The following is a 10662-nucleotide window of genomic DNA, read 5'->3' on the forward strand; positions in this document are numbered from 1 at the left end:
ATCTTTTTAGCTTTTAGCTTTTTAACCTACATTAAAAAAATGCTACATCAGCTTGAACATACCATTTTAACAATGAAACATGATGGTGGTGGCAGTATCATGCCGTGGGGATACTTTCCCTCTGGAGATGCAATGAACCTGATCAGAGTTGAAGGGAAGGTGGGTGGAGGTAAATACACACCAAACCTGAAAGGTTGTGTGCAACCTCTAGCAGGATTTTCTTGGTTGGAGGTTCACCTGCCATCAATGTACAACCAGATATACAGTGTAAAGGTTTAGATTAGAGCTGTACGATATAAGAAAATGATCCATTTGTGATATTTGATAAATAAATTAATTAGGACATTACTTGTGGTTATTCTGTGTTCTCCTCACTCATGTCGTTTTTCTCTTAGCTTCAAGCAATATGCTGCTTGAGCATTCTGAGCACTTTGCACAGCTTCGTTTTCTGGGTACTTCCTTCAGTGACATTAGATCCAACAAGCTAAATGTTGCATCAACATTCAATGCCTGGACTAATAATACTTTAATAAAATATCAAGCAATTAGTGCTTTATAAACACTCTTGCAATATTACTTTAGCACACATTGACATTGCGTTGACTGCACGAATGCAATATATTGTGCATCCCACAAGTCCAGACATAAATGCAATTGCGAATATGTAGCATGTCATTGTCCTTACTCTTCAGAATTAGAAATTGCTTTGTGTAGCAATGTCACATAAAATCTCAATAACATAGTAAGATGAGAAAAAAGTTAAAAGGCATATGAATACTTTTGCAAGGGACTGTATATCAGGCTAGTGGTGATAATAAGAGCTTTCTGTCTTTATCTCGGCTCAAGAAAATACATGCATGCAGATGCTCCCTTTGTGCATATCCAGCTCTGATGTCTTGTGATCATGTCTTCCTCTGTGGCACTGCAGCTACACATCTCTTTTCGATTTGCACTGAGAAGTCTCTTTCTTTCTCTCCTCTCCCTCAGGGTTTAGCAGAGCTGCCCTGCCGTTTGGCTTAGTGCGGAGAGAGCTGTCTTGTGAGGGTTACCCCATTGATCTTCGGTGTCCAGGCAGCGATGTCATAATGATTGAAAGCGCCAACTATGGCAGAACAGACGACAAGATTTGCGACGCCGACCCCTTCCAGATGGAGAACATCAACTGCTATCTTCCAGATGCCTACAAGATCATGTCACAAAGGTAAAGCCGAACACGTGTGTGTGTGTGTGTGTGTGTGTGTGTGTGCAGTGTCAAAACAGCCGATTCCAAACGAAGTGTCTGTCAAAGTTTCAGGACGGTCAGAAAATTATTGGCATGGCACAGTAATAGGTCTGAACCATTCCCAGCTATTTCAGTTTGTCCAGCTGCCTTTGATGAAACAGTTTTCTTTTGTTTTAAAAAAAATTCTCACTAGCTTTTAAATAAAGTTTCTCACCAAGGATAATGCTATTGCCTCCAAGGAGCTGATTTAGTCCGCTGAAAAAAGCCGAACTGAATAAAAGTGTGGGATGAAAAAAAGGCAGCAGTTGTCAGCATCAATACCCCACATCACATTACCGTTAGCACCGATAATGAGGCGCCTGAACCTGAACAAAAGTGAATTAGAAACTTCATTACAGCTCTGAAAGGTGAAGGAGAGAGGACAAACGGTGTCAAAGGAGTACATTAAAAATGGAAAATAAGCAACAAACAGACTCGAGCCGAGTAGAAATAATCTCAGTCTCAGATTAGACAGCTGTTCGAACTATAAACATAGCAAATTTGCTTTTTTTTTTTTCCTTCTTTACAACAAAGAGGTAAATTAAAGTGGCAGTGCTGACAGGGTGCAGATCTGATGTGGCTTGGAGGAGGTAATTTTCTGTCTATTGCAGTTTCTGCTTAGGTGTAAATTAACCTGCAAATGTGCAATCTAGATTTAGTGTGCTTACATTAGGCTATCTGTGTTTGCTTTATTTTACCTTGTTAATAAGGTTGAGCTGCTTGCTCTTAGCAAAATCGATTTATTATGTGTCTGCATATGAGTTATTTCACTTGAATGGAAAGTGGTAAAGCACACACGAAGACACACACAGTGTTTGATCATTTGCACCGGACCAACACTACTTTATGCATAGTGATAATTAATAGTGAAACTTTTACTGCCAAGTATAAATAGTTTTACACACTAATAAAAAAAAACTCTGTTCTTAGAATAAAAAAAAAAAAAAATTAAAGTCAATACATTTTGAAAGCAGGTCTAATAAAGAATTGCTTTACAGTCATATTACTTGTCAAATAATATTCTATTCATAAAAAATTATTTATTTTTCATGCTTGGTTTGTGATAATTCCTTTTGATACAGTGAACTGAAAAAAAAAAGTATGTATGCCCCTTCGACTAACAATTTTCAGAGAACTGTTCAATTTATCATCTGAAAATAAATGTATGGCAAAACACAAACCATTAAGCTATGGGCTTCCACCTAAACTGATAAATGCAAATGGAGCATTAATCAGAAAAGCAGTTAAGATTGTCTTTTTAACATGATCATTTCAACAATTTATGTATTGAAATGATCCCGTCAATTCCCAGGCCTAAATCTAAACGAACATATGTTGTAAAATTTAGAAATCACTGTTCAGCTTGTTTTTAATTTTAAAATTTAACATAATGCATCGTGCAACACACCACTGTAACCAGTTTTTTCTTTCCTCGCATTGGCTTTATTTAATTACACAGCTGAGACACAGTAAATGGGGCAAAGACAGAAAATGGGAAATTATGCGGCAAACACCCACCAGTCAGATTTTCCACACAAGAAGCCAGATTGAGAAAACCAGCATCCATAGATTTCTGCTTTAAATTTAAAAAAAAAATGCCCTAAATATAAGCAAACGTATAGATCAGCATGACTTCTGACTGCTTAATAGTCTGACAGATGTTTAAATATGCAGAGAAGCATAATTTAATCTGGAAGACAACCAATGGTGGTACATGGACTTCCAAATGTGAATTTATACATGGTAAAGTTCCACCAGGAATATTTTGTGCCACATGAGACATAATACAAGAACCAGTTGTCACACAGGGATGCCAGTGGAGCCAAAGTGCACAGGATGGAATGACATATGACTGCCACAGAGAGAGATATTGGCTGGTATGAGACAGTCAGCAACTCTGGCAAGCCGCCTTGGGAAATAAAAAAAAAAAAAAAAATGAAATAAAAGAGTAGAGCCCTTGTATTCAGGGGGGTTATTGTCAAGTCCTATTTGATGAAGTCAGATAGCTGACTCACATTGTCTGTCTTGAAAGGCTGCAGCGTCCCCGCTCCCTGTTTTTGACCCTTTGTGTTACACTGCCCTCAGCCTTGCTTGTTCAAAACAGTTTGTGGAATAATGACCACCGACTCCTAAACAGTTTCCTAATAAAGCAGCAATCCGGTGTCTGTGACGGACTGTGGTTCTTTGCTTATATGCAAAATCTGAGACTCACTGAAGATATCAGATGTTGTTTTAAATGCATACTTAGCCTTTGGGTGTCAGTTCTGAACATTTGTAGTCTACAGCAGTGGGATCTTTCAAGGAGAAAACGCTGTTATAGGATGTGGCTCACGGGAGAGAGTAAGAGCAAGATTTCACCTCTGATTAGACTGGAAGCAGTGCGGATAAAAACAAAATACTCAAATTGTTGCAAAGAAAAGCGATCGGTAAAGGTTTACCGATCAATACGGTTTTGCATATCCTGATTTCACTTTAAGAATTATTACGAAGAGCATTTAATAGATTTTTGGTCTGTCCTGCTGTGAGCGGTCATTTATTATTAATATCAGAAGCCGAGGCTATGTGATGCCTTGTGTGAGAGTGGAGTAAGCCAAAAGCAGTTGTAATTTATGCAGTTTCCTAATTTAGGTGGGTGGGAAAAAGAAAAATCAGTGCTTGTGAGGAAAATTAAGTTGACTTTTACATATCTGAAATTGACATGGCCCTGAAGTTTAAAGAGTTGAGTTATGGCTTTGCTACAGTTTGATGGATTCTGTCAGAACTCTGACTTGTTTTCATATGTTGCTGGCACATTATATTCATGAGCACAATGATTTTATGAAAATAGCCTTAGGATTGTTGTGGCTCAATTAGAACATTCAGCTGCAAGCAATTAGTTGACTCAAGTGGGTGATAATCTGTACGGGAATTTTTCATATGGACGCCGCCCCTCCAGATGTGAAACTGCATGGCAGTGAAGTTTGAAATAATTAATTCATTGATGATAATATTCAGCGCTGTGATTATTCTTTTTTTTTTTTTTGCCGGATTGAGTTTTTGTAATAATTAGATTTTCTCGTCTGTGCTGAAGCTAATTAGTGCAAACACAATGGAAACATCAAGTAGATTATAATAGTATATTTAAATGTATATTTTTTAAAATGCATTTTATTGATATTAATCAAATTATCTTGTGTGTGCTTGTGATTAATCCAAAATTGACCACACGTCCTTATCTCAACAGAAGTTTAAAAAAGATGACAGTGATACGCCTTGATAAATCTTTTTTACAGTAAGAAACATACGGAGATATACAATATGAAAAGTGGCCTACATACATTGATTTCACTTTGACTAATGAGCTTCATTGTAAGTATTCGATAACAAGGTCATTGATTGCTGTAATATAACAGGGTTGGTTCCTGCTGTGCCTGTGGATCATGGGTTTTTAGAAGGGGCATATCATTGACAGAAATGATCAATGCAGATTGCTCGCTGGAAGAGAAGATTGAATTTATAAGTGAGATTACTGTATGACTCTTAAGTTAAACTGAGTTAATAACCGGGAATGATTTTCAGGAAAATTTGTTTACCGATAAACATTTTTGCTCTTGAAATGGACAAGGGTGCATCTTGAAATGTCACGGTTTTCAAAACAAAGGAACAGCTTTAATGCCACACATTTTCCACACCCTGTTTTGAGCAGCTACATCCGATTTTAACATGCTAAAATAGCTACGATGTTTTAGTTTTAAATCAGCTGCATCCTCCAAGTTTGCATCAATAAAAGTGAAGTGGGATCTGGAGACTAAAGAATGCTACTTACACTATTTATATCAGTGACAGTACTGCTTGCAAGGCTCTCTGCGGAGGTCCATTCTTGCCGCCTGACAGCACTCTGCCTTGTACTCTCTCTCTGTACATACGCTGTTGGTGTTTATTTAAAGCACAGAAGATTAAGATTTCATCAAGGTCCAGATTCAGTTAGGATGTTTCAGAGGGATGTGCGAAAGTTCAACGTGAATAAAAAGGCTCTCAATCTCCTTCCAATTGGTAACAATGTGCTAAACAAGAGAGTATATTAAGTTACCAGTACTATATTTGACTAAGTTAGAGTAGTAAAATGGCCTCTGTGTGAGTTCTCAGCTCAGTTTTAGTGAAGCTTTGACCTTGAGCAATATTTGATATATTTTTCTAGTCTTATGCGGTGAATAGTCAGTAATCATTTACATTAATACCAGAGGTCCATGCCTTACAATAGAGATGTCACTGAAAAACATGCTTTTAGTATTTTAAAAAAAATACACATTTATGTATTAATTTTCAAATGACTTCATCTTTTTAAGAAGTCAACACAGCCAGCTAAGTAGACAGCAGTCTTTTGTGCTTATTACTGTAAGAAAGTAGATTACAACCACAGCCTTAAAACTTTCCAAACTGCTGCCAACATCTCCAAATAAATTATGTTTCATTACAGACAGTGGTTGTTCTGTTACTTCCTGAAGTTTTGCTCTCTCTCGCTCTTCCGCAGCTCAATTAATCCTGTATGTAAAACCTTACCTAAACTACGCTTTCATGTAAAATAGCTTCTTATATCTCTGTGCTCCCTCTGATTTAATGTTTACACCTTGACACCTCACTGACTTTCTAATTGGAACTGGAAATTAATTTAGTGTTCTGTCACTAGGTTAACTAACATCACCAAAACAAGCTGGTAGGTGCATTATTTACTTCCAAGGCATTGTACCAAGAATTTCTTGGACCTTGCACAGCACTATGAGCATAATGTAATGATGTGAAAACTGAATAAAGTGGAAATAAAGAGTTCATTACTGCAGCTTTCAGTGTGACTTCAAACTCATTCATTTCTCACTTCTGATTATAAATAACATGCAGCATTATACTCACTAATTAGTTTTGGAATATTACATCATCCCTGGAATAATAATAATAAAAAAAAAATACATTCCATGCTTCGGAGCTTTCTTAATAAAAGAATGTACTCATATTTAGTGAATTTAACAAGAGAAAAAAAAAGACACTGTTTGCTTTGAGCAAAATGACCTAAACGAATGGTAACTGTGACATTAAAGTCATGAGTTCAGATGAGTCTGCTTGTAATAGCTCTGCACATTTAGAAGTTTCAAAGCTATCCAAACCCAAGAATGAGCAAACCTTTGATCACTCCATTGTTTTGAGTTGTAAGGTCTGATGTCTCCTGCAGGTCACAATCATTGCTATTCCTGTATGGCATTTCTTTTATTCGTGGGTGGTCCAGCTTTACATTCTGCTTAGCAAAAGGTCACTTTTCAACCAGCACACTGTCTAATAATATTTCCATTGGCTTCAGTAGCATGGCGATATACCTCTTCTGCTTAAAAAATCAATAGGAGAGTTGGATGGATGTGAGTCAGACAGCTTTGGTCCTGACCCTTAAAGAGCCTGGAATTCCCCCCATTGAGCTATGTGGGCTACTTCAAGAAATGTAATGTTAACACAAGCATATGACAGCAATTACACGTTTGAAGGATGTCTTGGAAGCATATTGAGTTAGATCTCCAGTCGAAAGCAGGATGCTAATGGTTAATTTCTAATCGCTCACTTCCTGAATGAGTATTGGGCCACCTCCTAGAACTGGTCTAAATATACTGATACAGGAGATGATTATAGTTATACTGTGTGTGTGTGTGTGTGTGTGTGTGTTGAATGTGTGTATGTGTGTGTGCTTTTTGTTCTGCTCATATCACATTGTTTCTCTTGCTGCCATTCTGTGGCCCTGGAAATGATTTAATTTTTCAATGGCCTGTCTACGATCAACAGGCATGCCTCTTGAGAGAGATGTCTGCCTTGATAATTGTGCCATGAACCTCATCAGCATTTCAGATGAAATGGGGCTAGACGGGTCACTTTGAGTTTAAGAGACGCTAATTTGATTGAAATTCAAACTGGGAGCACCAGGAAGTAGATTGTTCCTCTTTGGGTAATGTGCTCCCCTCACTCATCTTGCTTCTCTCCAGTTACGCAGCAATTGTTTTCGCTGCAGCAACTCCTTTTTTTCTTTCTTGTATCGTAAATTAAAAATGGCCACTTTAGGCTAGCAGAGTTTGGAAAGGGAGAAAATTGAAAATTTCACCCAAAGCTAGGCACAGACAGCTAGACAAAAGAAACACTGTTTTGATTACTCCTGATTGCTTTGTGATTTGTCATTGTCTTTAGTCAAAACATACCTCTAATTCAGATTGAGTTAGGAAAAATGTATCTGTTACATTGTCGTCCGTCTACCAAAAGAGCTATTGCTTGTTTTGTGTGGATTTGCATGGTATGAATTTTTAAAACCTTTGTCACAGACAAATACACCAAATCAGAAGTCAGGAAGTTGAAACGTTAACACAGACACATTCTAGTTTTTCTCCTTCTTTCTTGAGCTCATTTTTCTACATATATCTAAAAAATCACATAGTTGTGTTAAGTCAAGATATCCGTTTGGACTAGGCAGGCAAAAGACATACGATATATGCATCATGTTGATATTTGAAACTAGTGATGCACAGATTTGAAAATGTTGGCCAATACCGATATGCAATATTAATATTGATGTAATGGCTGATGATGTCTGTAAAGAAAAATAAATGAGTTTCAACCTGAGCGGAAAGCAGCCTTGAAGCAGTTTTGTGTATGACACCATTGTTACTCATATTGCCAGGCTTAGAGCAGAGGCCCCTTGGTGAAACCAGAAACTGTTTTCGCTGAACATTTGTGGCTAACCCATTAGTCTTGCTTGATGGTACAGTCCTTGTATGGTCTGTGTTATCTCATAGGTTTGTCAGAACCAAGTACAATACACTAAACATGCTTTGATATAGTGTATATCATGGTTTGGAACAAAACACGTTTTCTAATGGATCAGTTTCAATAAGAAATACAATAGTTTGTGACTAAAACAGGATTGGAACAGAACAGTATCACAGGTTTATCATTTGAGGCAATTTATTATACAACTTGCACATTATCATCATGCCCAATTATTCCTCTGACATGGTTTACGGTGACAGGGAAAAGGTTAAATTGTATGTGGATACTTGGTGTCAGGAGTGCCATCCGTTCTACTTTGTTGGCACCCATTTCCCACTATCAGCTGGGAGTGCTCATTTTTAAGAGAGATTTGCATCAAATCCAAGCTGCGTTCCTGACGACACTCTAATTGTACCGATGTCTGCCTCTCCCAAAAGGTCAGAGATGTGATGGGATTACATTTGGAATGCTTCTGCGTGATTAACGGCCTGGAGGTCGAAAAAGAGGCAAGAGGAGAAGGCACCAGCTCAATCATGCCATTCTTTTCATTGCTTTGAAGAATAAGTCATATTAAAAAAACTGTTTACATTGAATAGGCATTCTCAGTATTTTGTCTGATTATCACATATTATAAAGCTGAACTCTAAATAGCTTTTCTTAAAAATATGTTTCCTATTCAAAAATGGAGAGTAGAATGAGAATGCATCACTCTAGAGAAAAGTGAAGAAAAGAAAAAAAACTCATTTGACTTAATATTCATTATGAAGATGATTAATTACTGTATAGCCTCAGACTATCAAAAGATAGTCAGAGATATCATATTTTAAATGTATTTAATTAGTGTGCACTGTGAGACCTGTGCCCTGCACAGCCAAATGCTGAAGTTTTTATTGGTGGAATTTCAATTACATGCTTTCTTCCAAAATGAGTGGTAGGACTATGCATAGAAGAAGTCATTAGGGCTTTTTCAATTGGTCTCAGGAGATCCCTGAGGTTTCACAGATGAGACGGTAATCAGACTCACACAATCCCATAGATCAGGGTGCCCCTATTCCACTGCTCTAAAATTAGGGCAATATATCAAGCAGATCTATCAACACATATGACAACATTGTTTCTAAAGAAATATGAGCTTTTTTGAGCCTGTTTCTTGTGTCGTTCAGTACGTTTGCCGGAGTAATGATGGTAGGTCTGTGTCTCATTAGTGTCACTAATTTTATTTTTCTATGTTATTCTGTTTTATATGCCTGACATAAACTAGGCATTCATTTCCTGGTCTCAGTGGAATCCGTTGGATAAAGCACTATGATTTATATTGCTTCTGCATGATATGCTTATGCATGAGCAAAGCAGACAGAATCATCAAAGTGACCATTTAATATGAGGAAAGTGGTTCAGATCCATAAAAAATTTGTCACAAAACCACACACGCACACACACACACACACCCACACACACACACAAATAAAATAATAATAATAATAAATAAATAAAAAAAACACACCATGCAGTCTATTATGATCTCAGCATGAGGTGCATGTTTTAATTTCTAAACAGGAATTCATTTACATGAGAACAACAAAATGCATATATTTTTATCTGTTATTACACAAGCAGGTCATTAATGAAGCAAAAATTCCCAGGAGATTCTTTGTGAACACAGATGCGTACACAGATTTGAATATAAATGGGGGTCTGTACAAGCATATAGAGAGCTGTTTTTTTAAACATTGTCCATTGTGAAGAAATTTAAAGAAAAAAAAAAAAACTTTGTTCTAAAATGTAGTCAAATGAAATGTGTAAGACTATTTAAATAGCTTACATGCGCTGGGAGATTAATTTCTTGAGTGTTTTAAAAAAGTAAGAGAAAAAAAAATAATAATCAAGATTACATTTTTCAAATTAAAAAAAAAAATAAATTAATAAAGAGAGACATATTTTTCTTGTCCCGCTGTTCATCAGCTATTGATCTGGCCGCTCGGATTTTCAATGCAATTTTATGTCCCTTGATAACAAAGACAACTTTCTCTGTGTATTGATGTCATCATGCTTTCATTGCAACAAAGGAGGTGATTCACCTGCAACTCTCTGGTTTGCCTCGGAGCACAGTGGGCCAATTTTTAGTTTCTGCTCTCCAAACGTTTTGTGTAATAACTGAAATTATTGCCGGTGAAATGGAAAAACAGTGTGCTTATATTAAATCAGCTCTTTTTCTCTCATGAAGAAGCAATATGAGCCCTAATATAATATTGTGTAACTCGTAACAGTTATTGACAGATTGTCTCTTGTTTTTGTTCACCAAGAGAGCATGTGCAACGCATTGTCAAATATCTTGAATGTGCCTGACTTGTTTGGTAGATAACTTCATACATATGCTTGATTAGATTTATCTATTTTACTTTGAGCAGGAGCAATCTGAGAACAATTAGGTGAATTCCACAAATACCAATGTGAAAATGACTTCTTAGATTGCATGAAGTCTCCTTGCAGTTCTCCAGTTTGCAGAAGTTTATTTTATCTATGTGTATTTAATCTTAAGCATTTCAGGGGAACAACTTTGACATATATTTTATTAATATACATTTTTAAGAGGGGACACAAAGCTTTATATATATATATATATATATATA

The 10662-nt window shown here is 36.7% G+C and overlaps 1 protein-coding gene across 25 annotated transcripts in view; it reads left to right on the forward strand.

Moving 5' to 3' along the window:
• The first annotated feature begins 972 nt into the window (after positions 1-972).
• adgrl2a (adhesion G protein-coupled receptor L2a) overlaps positions 973-10662 on the forward strand; it is a 78167-nt gene continuing 68477 nt past the window's right edge. For 24 of the 25 annotated variants that reach the window (XR_001660212.1, XM_016665694.1, XM_016665713.1 and 21 more), the window contains exon 1: positions 976-1201. Coding sequence is in view for 24 of the 25 variants with exons in the window: in XM_016665694.1 (XP_016521180.1) it covers positions 1086-1201 (116 nt within the window). In the remaining variant the exon portion in view is untranslated. Of the gene's footprint in view, positions 1202-10662 lie in introns of all 25 variants that reach the window. The other variant, XM_007542234.2, reaches the window with a different exon arrangement.

This window comes from Poecilia formosa, unplaced genomic scaffold, assembly GCF_000485575.1.
Source record: "Poecilia formosa unplaced genomic scaffold, Poecilia_formosa-5.1.2 Scaffold10, whole genome shotgun sequence".
Lineage (NCBI taxonomy): Eukaryota > Metazoa > Chordata > Actinopteri > Cyprinodontiformes > Poeciliidae > Poecilia > Poecilia formosa.